The 24,424-nt window shown below is 38.4% G+C and overlaps 1 protein-coding gene across 6 annotated transcripts in view; it reads left to right on the forward strand.

The window, feature by feature from the left end:
* Positions 1-24,424, forward strand: part of FMN1 (formin 1) — a 437,062-nt gene that overhangs the window by 100,951 nt on the left and 311,687 nt on the right. For 4 of the 6 annotated variants that reach the window (XM_081050121.1, XM_081050126.1, XM_081050131.1 and 1 more), the window contains exon 4: positions 5,562-5,740. The exons of the other annotated variants lie outside the window; for them this stretch is intronic. In XM_081050121.1, coding sequence (XP_080906247.1) covers positions 5,562-5,740 — 179 coding nt within the window. The remainder of the gene's footprint in view (positions 1-5,561; positions 5,741-24,424) is intronic. 6 annotated transcript variants of the gene reach the window in all.

A 24,424-nucleotide genomic window follows, 5' to 3' on the forward strand; every position in this document is an offset into this window, starting at 1 on the left:
TGTCATAGGGTGTCTGTGAAACGCCCCGAGGAGCTGCTCTTTTTGGAGATGATCAGCCACTTACGTGGAGCTATTGCTTTTGATGACGTGAATTCTATTTCTAGAACTTGAACAGCTTTGGGATCTGCTGCACTGGAGTGCTCCCATGAATTCGTAGGAGCTTAATTATTCTCTTTATCATCTGTGACAAAAAATAGGACTTACCACGAGCAAGTGATGTTTAATACGCCCTCCTTGTGTACAGGTTTCTTTACTTAAAACAAGGACTTTTTTGCATCCCTCATTGACACATTATTTTCCCCAGCCCAGGAAATATTTCCTGGAAGAAAACAATGTTGAGCACAGTTTATTATCAGGTATATTCTTATTGTTTTCATTTTATTAATGAGGAAATAGAAATTCTGGAAGGGTTAGTAATTCCACCAAGGACAAACAATTAGTAAAGGTCAATGTCAGGAACTGAACCCATCTGCTAAACCATTAACATGTAGTTCTTTCTCAGACCTCAATATCTCCATCTGTGGATTGGCAATAATGTTCTCTCCATAGCATGAAGGATTTCCCTAGAACCTAGATTTTAGTTCTGCCTTTGCCACTAGCTGGGTATGTTGAAAATATCACAGTTTTTCTGGGTTTCAGTTCCCTCAGCTATAAAATGAGCAGGTAGATGGAGAAATACACAAGATTCCTTCCAACTCTCATTTCTATTTTATTTTATTTGAATTTAAATATCGATGACATCACATTCGTCGATGGATATGGATATTGTCTTCATAGATTCTAAAATTGACATAGCCTTCTCTCCAGTCCTTCCTACTTCCGGATTCACCGATGGCCTTCCACTGCCTTTCCACACCTTCCACCTCTCTGCTCTGGCTCATCATTTTTCTTTCCACATATTTCTAGCAAGAAGAGTTAGAGGCTGGGATGAATAGATAAGACGGTTTTTCAGAATTCCGTCTACCTAGCTGGTTTAGTGACATTGTATCATTGAGCATCCCTAGAAATGAAAACGAGGGCCGTAGAACTAGTAAGTACCGATCCCTAATTGACATAAACCAGCCACAAGACTGTATTTTTGCCAAAGCCGTCTTCCTAGAGATAGACATGGATAATTACGCTAACAGGCACACATCCTCCCTACAAGCACTTAATGCCACTTTCCATTAGCTGCACATCTAGATTGCTGTCTACCTTACCTGTAAGTACATGTTTGAATGACGGAACAGAAGGCAACCTGTCTACCTTTACATATTGGTTCTGATTTTCGTGGTTGGGAAAACGTCACCTCTTGGATTTTTTTTAAGTCAAGTATGATGGATGAATGGCCTTGGGAACTATAGCATAGGAAGAAAAACTCATGAGAATTTCAGGCTGGGTTTTTTTTTTTTTTTCCTCTTCTCTTTTTGGAGGCATAATCACTTTATCATCGCTGTCAAGTGAGGGCTTGGTATCGTGGGGGAATTAGAGGAGAAAAGCTAGAAGGCACTGTCATTTTGTTCCTTAGGGACTTTTGTCCAGGTTTGATTATGCAGTATGTTTGCAGGCGTCTCTTGGAAAGTACCTATTCTTTAGATTTAAAGGCAGTGTCTGTTAAATAAGGTTAATTTTTTTTTTTAATGAAATGTAGTTTGTGTGTGGATCTTGGTATGAAAGAAGAAAGGGGTATGCCGTGAGTTTTCACTTTATATTTTCAAAATCTGATATATTAAATAATTGTTTTTAGCATAAATTACAAAATAAGATTACTGTAGTCTTTAAGCCTGCTCAGCTAAATGGTTTAAAGTTTTTAATAGGTATAGTGCTTCTGGTGAGGACAAATGATGAAGAGTGCATTCGGCAGCTATTTCAACAAATAAACTCCAAATCTCAATGGCTCACAGCAAATATTTTTTCTTATTCTTTGGTTTAGGAGTTGGCTAAGGTTCCCTTGATCTGCTGGGTTCAGGTGAGGTTGGCTCCAGGCAGCAGGATTGTGTTTGGGTCTGCTCTATGTGTCTAACTGCAGGCTCCTTAGGGCATGCTTGTCAAATGGGTGTAAAAACACATACCGCCTCTTGAGGCCTTGGCTCAGAATTGGCACACTGTCACACTGCCCACCACATTCAATTGGCCAAAGCAAGTCACAAGACTAGGTCGAACATCCTTAGGCCAATGGAGGAGCTACAAAGGCAACCAGAAAAGGTTGGGCAACACATAGGCCCTAAACAAAAGCCATACCTGGGTGCATAATCATACAGGCAGGGAGTAAAGAAGGGGAAACAATAATCCAGTGTAACACAGATAGGGAGACTATTCAATGTTGGAAAGATGAGCAATGCATATTGCCTCCAGTTTTAAATGGCATATTACCTTTCCTTTCTTTCTGCTTCTATTGTATTGATAATTGACAGCAAAACCCCAGTCTAATGTTGTAGGTTAGCATCAGGAAGTGCAGCTCATCATTTGAATGGTTGGGACAAGCACAGACTTTCCAAGTGGTCCCCAGGTAAGTCGCCTTTCCTGTACCGTGACTGTGCTGTATGTTGTACTAATAGTGGTCAGCTATAGCATTAACCTGTGTGTGTGTATGGTCCATCAAGCTGTTGAAATGTCTTTGAGAAGCCAAATAACCAATAAATATTGAGTAAAAAACACCAAACTTATAATATACACATGAGAGGGAAAGACCTATGATTAAGTCGATAAGACTGTTTGAAGCTTTCTGCAAAACGTGCAATGAAAAGCAAACACCTCACAATCTGTTTGCATCAGAAAATTAAATGACATTTGACTGTTTTGACAGAATATACTTAACTAGGTTTAGGTAATATTTTTCCTCTTTATTTCATATATTGAGTTGAAGAGAGTAGTGTAGTCACTCCCTAGTTTCATCAGTGTAGACGTGTGCTTTATTTTTTGACTGTTCAAAACACTTGTGTTGGTATTATTAAAATTCCTCCATTCAAAGACTTACTTGATACATTTGTTATGTCTTTTCTAATGGTGAACTTGTCCTTTGTCCTCACCTATTTTGTCAGATGTTGGAGAATAACATTTTAATGTTACTTATTTCTGCCCTTGGTCCTTTGTTTGTCAAAGCGATCCTCACCAAAATAATGATGTGTCATGGTTTTTACCTTGCATGCTTCCTTCATAGGGATGTTGTCTGGTTCCACATTAGGTATTAGAAATCGACTCTTTAAAATTAAACAATTTCAAAAATGAAGTTACTTTTCATTGTTTCTACCTAATCTTTATGTCGTTTTTCCTTTGCATAAGGAGTGAAGTGGATTACACTTCACACCTCATTAATGCAGTGTTGTATAGCCACTGCGTGAGTGTTTGCACATGCACCTGTATTTTCTCTAAGGACACCAGGTCCCAGTTATTGTGGGAATTTACCACTTTCTTATACCTAAATGATGAACTTCTACTCACCAGACAATGTGCCTTTGATGATACAGATGTCTTACCTTACATGTTATACTTATGTTCTCTGTGACATATACTATATTATGCTTTATGTTGTTTTTTATTAATCAGTGTAAACCTTGCTGAAAGCTAGCAACTGTTCTAAAATGAAAAGGAAAAGTAGAGGGGCTTAAAAATTAGGGATGTGATTAGTAATTAATACATTTATGAAGATAAGATAGCACGATGAGTATATTCCATAAATTTAAAAAGGTTTATTTTCTCTTGCCAAATATAAGCAGAAATAGTGTAGGAGGCAAATGAGCCATATAAACGGAAGTTAAAACAGATCTGAGCTTTAATCTCTTCATCTATTAAAGCATGGCCAGCACAACCCTCCTCTTGGGGTCACCATGAAGATAAAGTGGAGGTGCTTACCAGAGAGCCTCCTCTCTGTAGGAGTGGGGACACTGCAACACATAGGCCCTAAACAAAAGCCAAGGAGATGGTCTCTCTGGAGAGAGTAGATAGTAAGGAGCATATGGAAAGGGCAAGGCCAGGTGACTGAAAAGGCTCTCATTCTAAGACATTTGGCTCAGGTGAAGAAAGGGCCTGGTTATAACCTTCCGGACACCCTCTGTCTGCAGTACATGTAGTCCCTGGACTCATTTTCTCAGTGGCCACAGAAAAGTATTGTATGGACAGCCTACCAGAGGGCAGCTATAGAGGTGCTGTGGCCTGTATCACCTTTCATTTTGAAGTGTCATTGGAAACCAACCAACCAATAAGCAAACAAAAAGCAAAACCTTGGCTGTTTTCAAATTTTGTTTCTTTTAAAATGCTACTCTAATGTAAAGGAGAAGCATGCTATCCCATGATCCCTTTGTTAGCTGACTTATTCTCAGCTCAAGTTACTTGTAAGTGAGGTTTTTCAGCATGCCAGAAGTCGTTGGCTGGCTTTGGGTCACTGCCAAAGAGACACTGTTACAAGGATTACGTGTAATAAACACCGTATCGTATATCCAGCAGTGATCTCTATTGCAAAAGTGCACTGAGCCTAAACCCCTAACTTCTGCCTAATTATGTAATATTTTGCCAAGTTTGCTTACCAGGAATGAAAAGAGGACTTGGGAGCTATATGAGACTTTAGGGATGATTTAACCAAGTGTTTTTCAAACTATGTTCTATTGGAACACTCCTGGCTTGAAACATGTCTATCAGGTGTCCCTTTAAATGGATTCTGCGGTCAAATAAGTTTGGAAAACACTATTATCTAGAGCTAAGTTTCTTTATTAAAGGACATCTCAAGGTCTTCAGTATGCTAATGAGTCATAACCCCAAAGGATAGAGCATGCCACTCCTCTCAAACTCATTTGACCCTAATGTCCTTTTGTTGTAGAACACACATCGCCATCACAAGAATGCCACACAGAGGCCACATGGCCTCTAGTGCGTAACGGCCTAGGTTCAATTCCTGGCTTTACCATTTACTGATCTTGAACAAATTGTTTAACTTCTCTGTGCTTCAGTTTCCTCCTCTAAAATGGGCATTAATGATACAGACCTAGAGGGTGCTTTTGAAAATCAAAGAACAGGGCTAAGAACAGTGCGTGGCATGCATTTGACTATCATCATCCTAACATAGTTTAGATATGGACTAGCCTAATACCCTCATTCCGGAGATGAGAAAACTAGGCCATGCAGTATCACTTATTCAAAAAGTTGACCAAATGCCCATATGATGAACATGATGGAGTTTCTGCCTCAGAAGACACACACTCATGACTTGGCTCAGGGGACACCTTCTAGTAGTAAATCCAGCAACCCAGGCCTCCTGACTTCTGTCCTCCAGCTTATTCCGACTGGGCCCTGAATGAGTGATCTATATAGCCTGAATTGATAAACAGGAGTATGGAGCATAGAGTTCAGCTAATAGGCTTACCTTTCTAAATTGAGTATGAGGGCATATGTTTTAATTCTTTGTTAGTGTGATCCAGAAAGAGTAATCAAGAGAAGCACTTTTGGAGGAAAGCAAACACTTAAAAAATATAACCAGAAAGAGAAGTAGGAGGTAGTATGAAGTGCCCCCGCTAGAAACCTCCAAATATGGCTGGCTTTCAGTTTTTCTAGTCATTGGGCCGCTGACGGTATTCTCTGTGTTTGTCTAGGCATCTCCTGCGAGAGCTTTCCCCGGGACTGCTTCAATGAGCAGTCAGCAACTAAAGACCTTCCCAACAGGGATGGAGGAGCGTGGGGACTGGGCCATAAATCAGGACCAGCCTGTCCCTTTCTGCTCCATGAGGAGAGAGACAAGCCGAACAGAAGTGAATTGTACTTGGATCTCCATGTAAGTAGAAATCTTTGTATTTGTGCTGTGATTCTTTGTAGTCAACAGAAGCTTATTTAATATGCATTTAATGTAAATTGTGTTTGTAAAGCTGCTGAAGCTCGAAGGGGTGCGGTCATTTTCTAAAAGCCAATCGGTTACAGAACACAGATCTCAGTGATAAGAAATTTGTGCACTAGAAAGTGACAGTGTACAGTTTATCTGAGTGTTATCAGAGTCCTCTGCTCACATCAGCGTGGCTGCCTACACCTCACTGTGGAAATACCCATTTGTTGATAGTCATCTCTTAATGTATTTGTCTAAAAATGTGAGGACATATGTTAGCTGACTGATAGGCTCTGCATTCGCCAGAGAAACCCAAATAGTCTGTCTTTGCACATTCCTAAACCTTTTTCTCCAGCTGCTCAAATAACAGGTGGACAGGTTGGCAGCAAATCCACGGAATACAAGATGACCCATTTTAAAAACACAGCCTTCTCCTTTCTCATTCATTCATGTATTCATTGCCACAGAAGCATTGACTACCCTGTACAAAGCAATGGGCTGGGTTTTCGCTACTTCCACATTGTAGATGGCCTGATAGGATTGACCGAACTGTCACTCTTCTCACCACCCCTCTTCACCTCCCAATTTCCTGTCAGAGGAGGAGGTGAATGTTAGCAGAAGCACTTTTCCCTCCATTAACACTCATGCCTATCAACAATCTTATGTCCCTGATTTATTTTAATACCCTCCAATTCATTACTATCAGGCCTGGAAGTGTGTATTTGCTGAGCATGGGTAGGCCTATGATGTCCATAGGGGTGGTGATTTTCTCAAGTGACCAAGAGCAGAAGAACCTTGTACTTTTCATAACCATAAAACCCTAGTCAGAGTATGTCCCTTTAGCCAGCATTCGACATCCCAGTTATTATAAAAGGAGGTTCTGAATGAGGATAAAATCTACAGCACTTCATGAAATGAGGTGGACATTGTAAAGTTTTTGTTGTTGTCCCTCGTGGCTTGAAACATTTCTATCAGGTGTCCCTTTAAATGGATTCTGTGGTCAAATAAGTTTGAAAAACACTATTATCTAGAGCTAAGTTTCTTTATTAAAGGACATCTCAAGGTCTTCAGTATGCTAACCAGTCATAACCCCAAAGGATAGAGTAAATAGTTATGAATCTCAAGATGTGCTCAAAGTAAGAAGTGGAACAGTGACATCTGTTGGTCAGGTTACTTTAAGTTGAGCTTGCTGCAACAGCAAGCCTGGAGAATGCAAGTATAGAAATGGATTTTGAAAGACTACTTTCTTTTTCTTGTGTGTGTATGCGGTTTTGTTTTCTTTAATTCTGTGTTTATGTGTGTGTTTTTTATATTTTACTTTTTTTAATGTATTGGGGTGACAATTGTTAGTAAAGTTACATAGATTTCAGGTGTACAATTCTGCATTACATCATCTATAAATCCCATTGTGTGTTCACCACCCACAGTCAGTTCTCCTTCCATCACCATACATTTGATCCCCCTTACCCTCATCTACCACCCCCTACCCCCCTTACCCTCTTAACCATTAAACTATTGTCTGTGTCTATGAGTTTTTGTTTCTCATTTGTTTGTCTTGTTCTTTTGTTGTTTTTGGTTTATATACCACATATCAGTGAAATCATATGGTTCTCTGCTTTTTCTGTCTGACTTATTTCACTTAGCATTATACTCTCAAGATCCATCCATGTTGTCACAAATGTTCCTATATCATCTTTTCTTACCGCCGAATAGTATTCCATTGTGTATATATACCACAACTTCTTTATCCATTCATCTATCGAAGGACATTTTGGTTGTTTCCATGTCTTGGCCACCGTAAACAAAGCTGCAATGAACATTGGAGCACACGTGTCTTTATGTATAAATGTTTTCAGATATTTTGGGGTAGATACCCAAGAGAGGGATTGCTGGGTCATATGGTAATTCTATTCGTAATTTTTTGAGGAACCTCCACACTGCCTTCCATAACGGCTACACCAGTCTGCATTACCACCAACAGTGTATGAGTGTTCCTTTTTCTCCACAGCCTCTCCAACACTTGTTACTATTTGTCTTGTTGATGATAGCCATTCTGATTGGGGTGAGGTGATATCTCATTGTGGTTTTTATTTGTATTTCTCTGATGATTAGTGATGTTGAGCATTTTTCATATGTCTATTTTCCATGTGTATGTCCTCTTTGGAGAAATGTCTCTTCAGGGCCTTTGCCCATTTTTCAATTGGGTTGTTTGTTTTTGGTTGTTGAGTTTCATGAGTTCCTTGTATATTTTGGATATTAGCCCTTTATCGGAGACACTGTCTGCAAAAATCTCACATTCAGTTGGTTGCCTCTTTGTCGATGGTTTCTTTTGCTGTGCAGAAGCTTTTAAGTTTCATATAGTCCCATTTGTTTATTTTAGCTTTTACTTCCATTGCCTTTGGAGTCAAATTCATAAAATGCTCTTTGAACGCAAGGTCCATAAATTTAGTACCTATGTTTTCTTCTATGCAGTTTATTGTTTCAGGTCTTGTGCTTAAGTCTTTGATCCATTTTGAATTAATTTTGGTACATGGTGACAGATAGCAGTCCAGTTTCATTCTTTTGCACGTGGCTATCCAATTCTCCCAGCACCATTTATTGAAGAGGCTGTCTTTTCTCCATTGTATGTTTTAAGCTTCTTTGTCAAAAATTATCTGTCCATATTTATGTGGTTTTATTCCTGGGTTCTCAATTCTATTCCATTGGTCTATGTGTCTGTTTTTCTTCCAATACCATGTGGTTTTGATTATTGTAGCCCTGTAGTACAAGCTAAAGTCAGGGAGTGCGATACCTCCAGTATTGTTCTTTTTTCTTAAGATTGCTTTGGCTATTCGGGGTCTTTTGTGGTTCCAAACAAATCTGATGATTTTTTGTTTTATTTCTTTAAGAAATGCCATTGGGATTTCGATGGGGATTGCATTAAATCTGTATATTGCTTTGGGTAATATGGCCATTTTAATTATGTTGATTCTTCCAATCCATGAGCACGGAATGTCTTTCCATTTCTTTGTGTCTTCTTCAATTTCTTTCTAAAATGTCTTATACTTTTCAGGATATAGGTCCTTCACATCCTTGGTTAAGTTTATTCCTAGGCATTTTATTCTTTTTGCTGCAATTGCAAAGGGAATTGTTTTTTGTATTTCTTTTTCTGAGATTTCATTGTTAGTATATAGGAATGCAATGGACTTTTGTACGTTGATTTTGTAGCCAGCCACTTTACTGTATTCGTTGATTGTTTCTAACAGCTTTTTGGTGGAGTCTTTAGGGTTTTCTGTATATAGCACCATGTCATCTGCAAAGAGTGATAATTTAACTTCTTCATTCCCAATTTGGATGCCTTTCATTTCTTTCTCTTGCCTGATTGCTCTGGCAAGGACTTCCAACACTATGTTGAAAAGCAGAGGTGATAGGGGACAGCCCTGTCGTGTTCCTGAACATAGAGCAAAGGGCTTCAGTTTTTCACCATTCATTATGAGATTAGCTGATGGCTTGTCATATATGGCCTTTATTATGTTAAGGTATTTTCCTTCTATACCTATTTTAGTAAGTGTTTTAATCATAAATGGATGTTATATCTTGTCAAATGCTTTTTCTGCATCAATTGATATAATCATATGATTTTTGTCTTTATTTTGTTTATGGGATGTATCACATTGATGGATTTGCGGATATTGAACCATCCTTGTGCGCCGGGGATGAACCCCACTTGGTCGTGATGAATAATCTTTTTAATGCATTGTTGTATTCGATTTGCTAGAATTTTGTTTAGGATTTTTGCATCTGTATTCATCAGAGATATTGGTCTGTACTTTTCTTTTTTTGTGTTGTCCTTACCAGATTTTGGTATCAGGGTAATGTTGGCCTGATAAAATGAGTTAGGGAGTACTGTCTCTTCTTCAATTTTTTTGGAACAGTTTGAGCAGGATTGGTATTAGATCCTCTTTGAAGGTTTGGTAGAATTCACTAGTGAAGCCATCTGGTCCTGGACTTCTGCTTTTGAGAAGGTTTTATATGACTGATTCGATTTCGTTACTGGTGATCGGTCTGTTTTGATTTACCAGTTCTTCATGGTTCAGCCTTGGAAGGCTATATGTTTCTAAGAACTGGTCCATTTCTTCTAGGTTATTGAATTTGGTGGCATAAAGTCCTTCACAGTATTCTTGGATGATCTTTTGTATTTCTGTGGTGTGTGTGATAACTTCCCCTTTTTCATTTCTGATTTTGTTAATTAGTGTCTACTCTCTTTTTATCTTAGTGAGTCTAGCCAAGGTTTTGTCAATTTTGTTAATCTTTTCAAAGAACCAGCTCTTTGTCACATTCGTTTTTTCTGTTGTCTTTTTTTCTCTATTTCATTTAGTTCTGCTCTGATTTTTGTTTTTTCCTTTCTTCTGCAGACCTTGGGTTTCACTTGTTCTTCTTTTTCTAGTTCTTTAAGGTGTAACATGAGGTTACTTATTTAAGATTTTTCTTCTTTCTTGAGATAGGCCTGTAATGATATAAATTTCCCTCTTAAAACTTCTTTCGCCGCATCCCAAAAATTTTGGTAGGATGTATTTTCATTGTCATTTGTTTCTATGTATCTTTTGATCTCTCTTCTAATTTCTTATTTGACCCAGTCGTTCTTTAAAAGTATGTTGTTTAATCTCCATGTATTTGTGATTTTTCCTGCTTTTTTTTTTTGCAGTTGATATCCAATTTCAAAGCCTTGTGATCAGAGAATATGCTTGGTATGATTTCAATCTTCTTAAATTTGCTGAGGCTGATTTTATGTCCCAATATATGGTCTATGCTTGAGAATGTTCCATGTACACTAGAAAAGAATGTATAGTCTGATATTTTAGGATAAACTGCTCTATATATGTCAATTATGTCTTTCTTCTAATGTGTCATTTAGGGCTGCTATTTTGTTATTTGTTTTCTGTTTGGATGCTCTATCCATAGCTGTCAATGATGTATTTAGGTCCCCTAGTATAACTGTGCTTTGGTCAATTTCTCCCTTTAGTTCTGTTAGTAGTTGCTTGGTATATTTTGGTGCTTCCTGATTGGGGGCATTAATATTGATGACTGTTATGTCTTGTTGTATAGTCCCCTTTACCATTATGAAATGTCCATCTTTGTCTCTTGTTATCTTTTTTCACCCTGAAGTCTGTTTCATCTGATATCATTATGGCTACACCTGATTTTCTCTGGGTATTATTTGTTGGAGTGTCAATTTCCACCCTTTCACTTCGAGTCTATGCTTGTCTTTGTAGCTGAGATGTGTTTCTTGGAGACAGCGTATGGTTGGGTTTAGTTTTTTGATCCAATCTGCTACTCTGTGTCTCTTTATTGGTGAGTTCAGTCCATTTACATTTAGGGTGATTATTGATATGTGAGGATTTCCTGTCATTCTATCTTTAGTTTTCTGGTAAGGCTGTGTCTCCATTGTTTCTTTGCCATTTTGTTTTTGTCTATTATTTCTGTGTGGTGGTATTCTATGATGTTTCCCTCTGTTTCTTCTTTTATTACAGTATATATTTCAGTTCTGAATTTTTTGTTTTGAGTGGTTACCCTTAAGTTTATGTAAAAGAAAGTTTGATATTTAGAGTATTCCGCTTTCTTCAACATGCTTACTTTCTCCATTCCCATATTCTGGTTCAGGCCTTTACTCTTCCCCTTTTAATGTTTTGGTTGCCACAAATTGTCCCTGTTGATGGTGGTCGAATAGCCTCCTTTAGTATTTCTTGTAGTGCAGGTCGTGTATTAGAAAATTCCCTCAGCTTCTGGATGTCTGGAAAGGTCTTTATTCCTCCTTCATATCTAAAGGATATCTTTGCTGGATATATTATTCTTTGCTCATAATTTCTCTCTTTCAATAGTTTGAATATTTGGTTCCACTCCTTCCTGGCTTGTAGAGTTTCTGCTGAAAAATCTGATGATAATCTAATGGGCTTTCCTTTGTAGGTTACCATCTTCTTTTCCCTGGCTGCCTTGAGGATTCTTTCTTTGGCGTTGATTTTAGACAGCTTCAATACAATGTGCCTTGTTGAAGGCCTGTTGGGATTGAGGTAATTAGGTGTTCTATTTGCTTCTTGGATTCGAGGATCCAGTTCTGTCCACAAGTTTGGGAAGTTCTCTTCAACAATTTGTTTGAATATATTCTCTGTTCTCTTCTCCTTCTGGTATGCCCATTATTCTTATATTGCTCTTTCTGAGGGAGTCAGAAAGTTCTTGTAGAGTTCTTTCATTTCTTTTAAGTCTCAAGTCTCTTTCTTCTTCCATCTGTGTAATTTCCAGGTTTCTATCTTTGATGTCATTGATTCTTTCCTCCATCAGGTCAACTGTACTACCTAAGCTGGTTATTTCATTCTTAATTTCTTCTATTGAGTTCTTAATCTACAGAAATTCTATTTGGTTCTTTTTGAAAATTTCAATGTCTTTTGTAAAATGCTCATGTTGTTCTTTGATTGTGTTTCTGAGTTCATTAAACTGCCTTTCTGTGTTTTCTTGCATCTCGTTGAGTTTTTTTAGAACTGCAATCTTGAATTCTCTGTCATTTAAGTCACATATTTCCATATCTTTAAGTTCCTTTTCTGGAGACTTTTCACTTTCTTTCTGAGCTGTCTTGTTGCCTTGGTTATTCATGTCAATTACTGATTTATTATTTCTCTTCCTAGACATCTACAGGAGTGGCTTCTGCAATAGGTTGATAGGAAGAGGTATTTCTTTTGTTTTCCAGTACTTGTTGGTAGAATGTTTTATTTTCTCTCCGACTGCAGCCTTTTTTTCTCTCTCACAAGGCAGTGCTATATTTTTTTTTTCCAGCTTCTCACACAATGGGGGGATTCCCTGGGAGCCGGGCCTCTCCTCTGTTAACAGTTCACCTGGGTCATATGGCGCCACGTCCCTGTGGGGGTGCGGAGAGCTTTTGAAGTTTCAAAGCTCTTTCTGCACCCGATTCAGAGCCCGTATGTTTCAGCAGTTCTGTTTACTCCTGCAGGTATCCGCCCAGATAGGTGGGGCCAGGGGCGGGATGAGTTTTGAGAGGTGGCCCAGAGCAATGGCAGCAACCACCACCACAGCCGGTCCTGCTTCCACAGCTGCCTCTCCTTTGCCGAAACTAGTTGGGCTGCAAATCTGTGTCTGCGGTCCACAGTTCTTAGAACAGCAAATATTCTATTCTTTTGATCTGACACTGCTACTGTTCTGTTTCTAGCACTGGGCAGGTGGGGGCGGGGTGAGCTCTGGGAGGATAGGGAGGGGGCGGCTAGTCTCAGTGCCTAAGGCTTCCGTTCACTCCTCGGCAGTGCGGGCTTAAACCACCGTTTTAAGCCTTCTTCTCTCAGTCTTTTCTCTGAGGTCTCTGCGGTGAGCGTTGGGTTCAGCAGTGTTATATGCTGCCCCCTCAGCCCTGTGGGCCGTAAGCGGAGCCCTAGCAGTCCGAGTTCTTCCCTCTCCCGCATCTGCGGTAGTTCCGGGATGCAGGGAGCTCAGAGCACTGAGCCAGGTCTGCATCTGTGCCCACGGAGTTCCGTCTCCGCACTTCTCCCTTCCCTCCTCCCCAGCTCATGCGATTTGCCCACCTTTAGGTGAATTGAGTAGTCGGCCTCTTTGTCTTGACTGTCTGCTGTGCAGAGAGTCTTTTGTGGAGTTATTGTTGTTCGATTAGTTGTAAATTCCAGGGCATTTACAGAATCTCACCTCACGCTGCCATTTTGATGACGTCTCTATGTGTGTTTTTAGACATTGGCTAAACTATGTGTGTCTGGTTTTTGTTCTCCTACATGAATTAATTTTTTTCTTATTTTTACTTAGTTTATTTTTACTTTACTTTTCTTATTTTTTCTTATTTTTACTTAGTTTATTTCAATCATAAAAACTATACACAATCCTTTTTGAAAATTTGAAATATTCATTTCAATTGAAAGAAAAGAAATAATCTATAATCTCAGAAGCCAAGCACACTGTTAAAATAGATAAATTTTCTTTGTGTTTTTCACTGTGTATGATTTATTTTCACTGAGGAATTTTTTTTTAACATGTAAGCATATACTTTATATCCTTTTTTCCTTTTTTGTTCATTGATTACATTGCTTATCTATGTTGTTACAAATTCTTTCTAGATGTATTTTAAGTGAACGCATAATATCCCACTACATCCCACTACATGTATCCCAAAATTTATTTCATCATTTTCTATTATTGGTTGTTGAAGTTGTTTCCAGTTTTGGTGTTTCTACAATTTGGAAATAAATAGCACTACCACACATAATCTTTCCTATGTCCTTTCCCTCCGAATATTTTTAGGCTGTTGATGTATATCACTGCATTTAAAAAAATAAGTCTATTTCCTGAACTAGTCTTTAATGGCATATGTATATATATAAATCGTAAATATAATATTTATGTATCATACACATATAATGTATGATATGTAAATAATACATTTTTGTATAATATATATATAATGAAATATATAAATATTTGTATTTTTCTTAGTTTCTATTAATTATAATTGTTTAAAATTAGGATAGTTTCTTTAGGTTATTTTCTACCTTAGCAGTTTTTACATTTTGGGCCCCAGGGCTTCTCATCTTCAAGCCCTTTCCCCGTCTTTAGACAGTAGAATTCGACTCTTATTGTTTTAATATTGTGTTAAATATTGATCTTCTAAGGAAGGTTTTCTATTTGAAAGAGTCCTACTGATTTAGTAAAAGTTTGCAGCCTGTTAATGATCACCATGCCAGCTCGCCAGGACATCTTTCCCCTGGGGGACTTTGAGCATTAAGGTCAGGGGGGCACATATTACTGTGTGGTATTTTGATCAGCCTGAAATGTTGGACAGGACTGCTCTGTTTTAGGTTTTGAACCTGATTTGCAGTGCCACCTTTAGAAAGTTACTTTCCTCAGCCTTTTCCTATGGATATGCTACTGCTCATTCATATGCGGAATGATAGCTAAAACATTTAATGATCAGTGGGAGTTTGGCATCTACAAATCAGAATGATCACTGGTGCTACTAAGTAAGGCCCTTTATTTAGCTGTACTCTTTTGTTGTTTTGTTTTGTAAAGGGCCAGAGAGGAAATATTTTAGGTTTTGGGGACCAATCAGATCTCATGTTCCAACTACGCAACTCTGCTGACAAAAGAAGCCATAGAGAATACATATATGAATGAGTGTGCCTGTGCTCCAATACAAATTTCTAGATATTAAAATTTGAACTTTATATAATTTTTATATGTCAAGCAATATTGTTTATCTTTTGATTTTTTTTCCCCTCCATCATTAAAAATTGTAAAGGTCATTCTTAACTTCGGGGGTCATTCAAAAACATTGGGCCTGCTACAGGCCAAAAGTTGAAAATCTCACTCACATCTACTCCTGGCTCAACCAGTAACTTGCCATGAGACCCTGGGCACTTGCTAAACTTCTATGGGCTTCAGTTTCTTTATCAAGTGTGTTTTGACAGAATGGGGGGGAACAGGAACAAGATGAAACAAAGTTCCTTGTAGCGATATAATTAGATTTCATGATTCTATTATAGCAGCGTTAATCAACCGAAGCAATGTTATGTATGTGGGATGGAAATTAGTTTACTTAAAGGAAACAAATAAGTCTTAATATTCTCTGTGTGAATCTTTGTCCTAAAATGGAGAATACTGTTACGTCTCTGATAGCGAGACCAAAATGTATAGTCTCCTAATTCTCTTTGGAAGCATAGACCACTTCTTTCTGCTTCCCCAGCGCAATTCTTTATTGCCCCCAGTTTTATTGAGGTATAATTGATATATAACATTGTAGAAGTTTAAGGTGTACAACATAATGATGTGATACTGTGTTTCCCCCCAAATAATACCTAACCGGAAAATAAGCATGATTTTTCAGGATGCTCATAATATAAAATAAGCCCCACCGTATTTCCCCAAAATTATTCCCCAATATAAGACTGGGTCTTATATTGATTTTTGCTCCAAAAGATGCATTAGGGCTTGTTTCCTATTATAAGCATCCTGCAAAATCATGCTATAGCTTATTTTCCAGTTAGGTCTTATTTTCGGGGAAACACGGTATATGCATATATTACGGAATGATGACCATAGTAAGTCTAGTTAGCATCCATCACCCCACATAATTACCAGTTTTTTTCTTATGATGAAGACTTTTTAAGATCTACTTTCCTAGCAACTTCTAAATATGCAATACAATATCATTAACCATACTTGCCGTGCTGGACATTGTATCCCCAGAACTTATTAATCTTATAACTGGAGGCCTGTACCTTTTTACTGCCTTCACCCATTTCTCCTCCTGAGTATCCCTCACCTCTGGCGACAACCCATCTGTTCTCTGTTTCTGAATTCAGTTTTTCTACATTCCACGTGTAAGTGAAAACATACAGTATTTGTCTTTCTCTGTCTGACTTCTTTCACTTAGCATAATGCCCTGAAAGTCCATCCATGTTGTTGCATGTCTCCTCCATCTTTTAGTTCCTGAATTGTGAGAAAGTCCAGGGGTTCTTTGGGGGGCTGGTGTAGGATAGACACCAGGAGGCTATGGCAGCATCTACTAACAAAGCAGTATGTATGTCAATGTTTTAATAGCCAGTGATGCTATCTTGGTGCCACTTGGCTGAACGTCAGCGGGACTGCTGTGTAGAGGTGCTGTTTGTGTGATTACCCTGTAGTCATGCTCTAGCCAATTCTGTGGACCATTCTGGGTGATCTTCAAAGTTCTTGAAAGACTAAATCTAGTGCTCAGTCAGTTCCACCTTTAGATGGTGAAGTTGCTAAGGATTCCACAGGATATATTTATATTGAAAAATCATTGGTTGTTTTTCTGATATCCAAATTGAATCGGTTGTCCTGTATTTTCTTAATCTGGCAACCCTAGGCATCACTTTGGGGGCAACATTCAAATTCACTAAATGTGTGAATTGCTCTAGGGTGGTATCTGTATATGCGAAACCCTCAGTCACCCCAGAGAGCCTCTTTAGAACATGAACACTATAGAGTTAGCCTTAAAGGGCAGTTTCTTATATTCTGCCAGACTAGAAGCTCCCGTTAGCCATGCTCCTCAGTTTGCAGTGCACTTTGAACCAGATATGTCACAGGCAACTGAATATGGGCAGACTATAGAGACTATAAGACTGACTTATAACAAGTGCAGTTTCTTGGAGATCCCCGCTGAGGATTGCTCACTATGGAGAATGATTTGTAAAATGTCTATAAACAAGGGACATGGGTGGGATGGAAGTGACACTAAAAAAGGTAAGGCCTGAGATTGACACAAACATATGAAAAGCAGACAAGGTGAGCAGTCATTCAGACTATATACTGGTTGCACAAATTCTGGAAGTAAGATTTAGGCATATTTTGTATGCCAGCTTTTAAAACACAAACTTTGATCTCTTCTTGGGATTCTTGGTTTCCAGGGATCATCTCATTCACCTTCTCACTTGTGCGGCCCTGGATTCTTTTTACTGAGTTGGCTTAGTTTACTGGGGAGGACACAGCATGAGTTTCCAAGCAATTGCATCTTATGAACAGAATGATGTAATTACCAAGTCCACACCCAACCTTAACTGTGTAAACCAGTGACAAAAGCTTCTGTGTATTGATCACTTCCTAAATGACAGGCACCATCCTTTGAGGTATTGTTATACCGATTGTACCAATAAGGGGAGAGGTTCAGTAAAGTCAGGGGCAAGGATCTGAAGCCAGGTCTGAGTCCAGACCCAAGTGCTTAAAAGTTAAGCCCCTCTCTCTCTCTCCACTATGTTGGATGCTTTTTTGTTTATTCATTCGTTTTCTTTTGTTTTTCATTTAAGAAAAAGAAATCCATTTAGCAGGAATGAAATAGCTCTCATAATCAGTGAGAAGGATTGACAACCAGGCTCAAAATTAGATAACTAGAACCACAGCCCAAACCACCCCGCAGGACCTCAATCCAGGGAAGATTCTGCAACTGCTAGCATGGAACACTAGGTGTCTCAATGAGCATTTTAAAGGTCCCAGGCCTTTAAAATTAATGGGGAAACACTGATGGGAGCATGAGCAGATTTCAGTCCTTCCACCTTCACTCCTAAATGGCAAACTCTATAGCATAAATTAGATCCAACAGCAAAGAATGCACAGTACTCTCTGCTACAATGCCTTCACAGTACATGGAAAGGGCCACATCCTTGTCTTGTTTTCATGGAAACTAATGCGAGCCTACCTCCTAACGCTCAAGGCCACATATCCACTTACCCAAAACATTAACATTTTCCTGACAATGTGGCTTGTATGTGCAAGCGAAGTGAATTCAGAAATGTCAGAGCACCTTGTTTTCTGAAGGGGTGTGTTATTTTTGTATGTGTGAATACATATGTGTGAGCGTATAGTTGTGTGAAAGAGTGAGAAAGAGGGAGAGCGATCACGTGTCTGTTGGCTGTATAGTAAATTATCAAGAAATGATCCAGGGAAACAAAACAGTTGGAAGTGATGAATTATCAATCAAATTGGAAAGTCACCATTTTTTTTTCTTACAAACTCCTCCTCACTTTAAGTCATGATGAAACTATTGAAAAAAAAAAAGTAATCTGATTTTAACTTCTAAACCCCATGACATTTAACCAGGTATCTCTCTCAAATTAGTACCAATTTTGAAATTGGTGTGGAGGGTTGTTGTCACATTTAATTAAATAGAAATCCTCATTTATGCCGTTCATAAAGTTCAGTTCTTACGCCACTTCCCTTGCTTCCCTTAAAATCCACCTGTCTTCTCTATATACTACACGATAACGACAAATCTAGTGACATCTCAGATTTCTTCATAAAACCAAAAGAATGGTAAGTTTACCTTAACCATTGAGCCACCTTAATGGTTAATACAACGGCCAAGTTCGCTTTTCTTTGATTGGGATAACATTTATTCTGATCTCCTCTTTGTCTGCTCTGACATATGAAAAATGCAGTACCAGCTTATGTAAAATTTAGACTCTTGAGAGATATATAAGAGAATCTTTATATTATGCTTTCAAAGCCGGAGAGAACGCAGAATAGAACTTAGTTTTATAAAAATGGTGAGAAATTTGTCTGGGAATTTTATTTAAATAAATTGGAATATTGCAGCTGAAATATCTTATTTGGTTTCTCTAAAATTCAAACAATTGCTTTTTTGCCCCCTTTGAACAAGTTCCATTGTTTTCAGTCTCTGTTTTCTGTCTTAAATATCTCACTTCTCTGTGCATTCATTGGATTTAGTGCATGTGGTCTCTTTAAATCCTGGTCTCTTTCTACATGTATCATTTATGTTCCATATGTGGATTTCTGAAAAGCATTTTCTTTCTTCTCTCTCCAGGATAAAGATGCTAATTTGTGGTTAAAACTACAATCCCACATGACCCATTTAGAATTTGAAATGCAGTATCCTTTGCCTAGAGAATGTTTGAGAGCACTCTTATGTTAACATAAGGTTCTAGTTTTTATGGACCGGTTGGTTTTCTCTTGCTTTTTGACTTTTGCAGGCTTTAATGAAGGCATCTTGATTTATTAGTATCATTATTTCTAAATTGCATTAAGAGCTGCAGCAACTACATAAATATCCTGTGTATTAACATCATAAACTTTCCTCTCTCGCTGCAGAAAGTCAGTGACCTTCCTTGATTCTAGGAACTGTTATAACATTTCTTTGGAATATTTCATGATACTTTTTAAAGTGTTGAAAATGACAATAGTGCTATATAAACTTTAAACTCTATATATACTTTAATTCCCAATTAAAATGTACAAAATGGAGGCAATAGTGAATATATTTCAAAACTATGGACATGTGACTCCTCTTTGCCACCCATTGAAACCCATAACTAAACGCACTCTGTAATAACGGTGGCCACTATTTACAGAGTGTCTGTGGTGACTCAAGCAAGTACTGGGTTAGGAATATTAGCGCATTTAATTAACACTTAGGACGATCCTTATGAGTTAAATGTTTTTCCCATTTTAGACATGTAGACACTGATTCAAGTTCATAAGGAACTTGCCTAAGTGACACAGCTAGTGTGTAACTAATAACTAACATACCTTATTGAACCCATACCCATTCCATTTCAGAACCACAGCTCTTGCCCCCTCTTTCCTTTTTTCTGCCCTCTCTTCAACTGTGTACAAGAATAGTTGTGGCAATGCCTAGCTTATTTTCTCCTTTGTCATTTTAATACATTTACATTTGTATCCATCTTTTTTCTTAAAATGACTAATGTGAGTATTCACTTCAAGGAATCATTACTAATCAAATCATAATCTATGTGTAAAGGGCTCATAATCTATGTGTCCTTTCTGTTCTCTGCAGATTTCTTCTAACTTCAGCAGCCATTTGGTTCTGGTAACCAGGTGATCTATTTTGCCCCCATTCTGATGTTTCAATGTGAAAGAGAACTGTCACAAAATACCGTAGTTCTTCGATTTATTGTAATGAAAAGAATGAACATTTAGAATCAAATTGATCCTGTCCAAATCCTGGCTTTGCCACTCACTGGTTGTTTAATCTTAGAATTAACCTAATATTTTTGAACCTTAGTATTAACATCTATGAGGTCTGACAATTAAATTCGTGAACTTGTTGCAACAACATTGCTAATCATTTTTTGATATCAGAGGGATTATTTATTATGACTTTGTAACAACTGGACAAACAGTTAACCAATTTTACTATTTGGAAGTACTGAAAAGGCTGCATGAAAAAGTTAGACAACCTGAACTTTTCACCAACAATTCATGGCTCTTGCATCACAACAATTTACCAGCTCACACGGCACTGTCTGTGAGGGAATTTGTAACCAGTAAACAAATAACTGTATTGGAACACCCTCCCTACGCACCTGATCTGGCCCCCAGTGGCTTCTTTCTTTACCTGAAGATAAAGGAAATGTTGAATGGAAGACATTTTTATGGCATTCAGGACATCGAGGGTAATATGACAACAGCTCTGATGATCATTCCAGAAAAAGAGTTCCAAAATTGCTTTGAAGGGTGGACTAGGCTCTGGTGTCAGTACATAGCTTCCCAAGGGGAGTACTTCGAAGGTGACTGTAATGATATTCAGCAACAAAGTGCGTAGTAGCACTTTTCTAGGATGAGTTTGTGAACATAATTGTCAGACTTTGTGTAGCAGTGTATAAATAGTAGTCATTAGCTACATGTAGCTATTGATTAAAATTAAATAAAAAATGTAGTTCTTCAGCCACACTAGCCATATTTTACATGCTCAGAGGCCACCTGTGGTTAGTATCTATTGTGTTGGATGACACAGATGTAGAAATTTCCATCACTGCAGAAACTTGCACAGGACAGCACTAACCTATAAAATGTGGTCAGTGATACTTTTCTCATAGAGTTATGGGGAAGATTAAGGTACAAGAAAACTTGCATAAAGAATTTAGCATGGTGCCCACTTGGGACAACAATGACACTCTAAAAAGGAGCTAATTCTCTCCCTCCTCTCCTCTCATGCATGTTTTTCTCATCTATCTTCATTTTGTTTGGGGTAAATCCTCACCTTCCCTACTTTTTCTATTGCCTCCTTTAAAGTTAAAAATAATTAAAAATGATAGCTGGATCTTTGCTATGTGAGCTAATATTCTCAAGATAACTTTTTCTTTAAAAAAAAAAATTCAGGAAGGAAAAGAAAAAGATATCCAGTAATAGCATAGCCAACAGCTGTCTAGTTCTGCTGCTTGGGAAGAAGGAGAGCATAGGCAGCAAAGGTAGTAGATATGCTTTATTACATTGTAGGTCTTCATCTTTAACCAGAATGAAGTGCTTTCTCCATGAACTCCATGCCTTCTGTATTGATCATCCATGTGGGACATCAATAGTATTCATTTTGAAAAGGCTGGAAACCCTTTAAAAACATGTCCCGGAAAATTCTGTATCTTAAAGTGCAGAAAAATCCTTTTTCTTTTCTTTCCCCTCCAGCTTCACAAATAAGTCACAGCCTTTCCTTTTCCCTCTTACATTATTTTGTCAATGACATCACAGTGTGAAGGGACTACACTCGCAGCGGCATCAGCAGCGTGAATCAGACGCTTAAGAAAAGGATTTTTTTGAGAAAATCCAAAATTCATGGATTTTTTTTTTTCTGAAATGATTGAGTTGGTTTAAAAATCATCTTGGAGCACGGGAAAAGTAATAAAGAACAGAGTGAACTCTATCACCTTCTCCAGTGGCCACTTGGGAAAACTTTAAGCTAATTACTCTCTTCAGGTGACACAGATGGAAAAAACCAATCCAGAGAGCATTGGCCCTGAAACACCCTCAGGGATCCCTTGAAAGAACTTTCTTTGGAGCTCCATTCACTCGTGGTATAGATGTGGTGTGGGGAGGCATATTTAGTAGGCTTTTCTGTAAAGAACAATCCTGTTCAGACCAAATGGCCCCTCTGACCAAGTGCATAGAGGGGGAAGGAATGACGAGGGAAAGTTCCTGCTGGGGCTGTCATTCATCAGTAAATACTTGTTTCATACTGAGAGGGTTAAAAAACAATTTGTTAGATGCTGGTTGATGTCCCTAGGAAAGTTGTTTCTTTCCTATGAAAATGTATCAGACTTATATAATACTTACTATGTGCCAGGCATTGATGAGTGTGTCAAACACATATTAGTTTATTTAATGCTCCTAACAACCCAGAACGTTGGTACTTATCATAGTCCCAGTTTCCAGGTGAGGAAGCTGAGACACAGGGAGCTTCTATAACTTGCCTGAGGCCAAGCTTCTTGAAGGAGCAGAGTAGAATGTGAGCCTTGAACCCACGGCCAAGTTCATAACTCTGCAGACTGCACTCGTACCTTCATCATTGAAAGATCACAAACCCACCTCTCTTCTCTTTCCCTCCAGCTTCACAAGTACGCCCCAGCCTCCCCTCTTCCCTTTTAGAGTCTTCTAGTTTTTTATCTACTTCCAGAGCATTTTCACAGAAGCCTTGACACTGCTCAGTAGAAAAAGTCCTTAATCACTGAAACCTGTCTTTGCCAATAGGCAAGTGCAGCCTGTTTTCTTCTTAGCCAATTAATAAAAACAGTTGCTGGCTTCTGACAGGCTGAGCCAGAGGGGTTGTATTAAAGTGTTGTGTTAGTTGGCAGAGGGAAGCCCCACCGTGAAGGCAGGGGAAGTGCTATGAGAGTAAAATAGAAGGGGAAGCCTAGAGAGGTCCATGGCTTTGTCTTTCGTTTGGCCTCATGACTCCATTTCGAAGAGTTGGAAAGTGGGCATAAAGAGGATGATGATTAGGAAGATGGTAAGATCAGATGTCACGGCAGCAGGAGGGTGTGAGGTAGGTGGACAAGGGTTAGGACACTCATTCAGATCTTGCTGCTGTAACAGAGGTATGAACTGGTACCAGTTATTTAGCTTCTCTTGGCTTCCGATGTTTCCATCTTTAAAATCAGAAGGTTGAGCTAGTTGATTTCTAATATTTCTGAAGTCCCATTCAGCTTCCTAACAACTTGATTCTACCCAAATTCTTTCATAACCTTACACCTCATTCATTTAACAAATGTCTTTTGGAGTACTTGTGATGTCATAATTTCCTCAGATCTCAACTTCACTTGGTACGTTAAAATATCCTTCCCAAACTCAAAAACCCACCTTCGCCCATTATCTCACTCAAAACTTTATTCATAGTTTACTTACTTTTCCCAGTCTATTGTTCTAAACTTTTTTCTTCTACAGAAAGTTTATACACTCTTACTTACCCTTAACTAATTTTGACTCCACTTTCTACTTGCTTTCTCAAGCAATTGCCACATGAACCTAGCTGAACCACTTTAGGAAGCTAGAAGCAATTAGTCATTAAAAATCAGGCCTAGAACTTGAAATAAATTGGATAAAGAGAAACATGAGAATTAAGTAGCCTAACACTGTGAAATGTAATCTCGTTTGCCTTCCTTTCTCCTTGCCTTTCTGGGGTTTTATGAGAATGTGGCAAGGAATTAATCTAAGCTGAATAATACAGGGGAGGGGCCCAAAGGTGAGAGGAAGTGACTCTGGGAAGTTTTCTTTTTAGGAAGCATCCACCGTCTGCAAATTGACTTTTTTTTTTTTTAAGTTGTTAATGTTGATTCATCTTGTGAGAGTCAAGGAGCTAGGTTCTGCTCTCAAGAGATGACGTGCCTTTTTTGTTGCCATCACTCTTTTAGGCTTGTCTTTCTCACCAGATATCTCTTCATTGAACTGATGTTTTTATTGCCACGAGGTATAAATGGCTTCAGACTCACTCTGAGAGGATTGTGAGATGGGAGAAACACGGAGGACTAACTGGTAGTAGTCAATTCTCCACACAAATACGTCCTGTGTTCCTTTTTCAAGTAGCTGGGTACTGATTGTTTTTTTTAACAAATAGTTACAAAAAAACATCTTGTGAGTCAAATGCTACCTAATTATTTATGATGCCTGTTTTAACTTAGTTGTTTAAGACAGGTCATTATTTGGCCTTCTGCTCAGGCATAGCGTTAGAGAGCTTAAGTGTCTTGAGGTTAGAACAAGAGAGAATCAGGGGAGGTTGGAAAGGTGACAGTCTTGTCTGTCCCGGATTTGGCGTAGTAGGTGCTTAATAAGTATTCATAACAGAACAACACACTGAGGTAAGTGATGTCCAAGAGAAGTTATTATTTTCCCCTTGCA

The sequence above is a fragment of the Rhinolophus hipposideros genome, assembly GCF_964194185.1.
Source record: "Rhinolophus hipposideros genome assembly, chromosome: 5".
NCBI classification, from domain to species: domain Eukaryota; kingdom Metazoa; phylum Chordata; class Mammalia; order Chiroptera; family Rhinolophidae; genus Rhinolophus; species Rhinolophus hipposideros.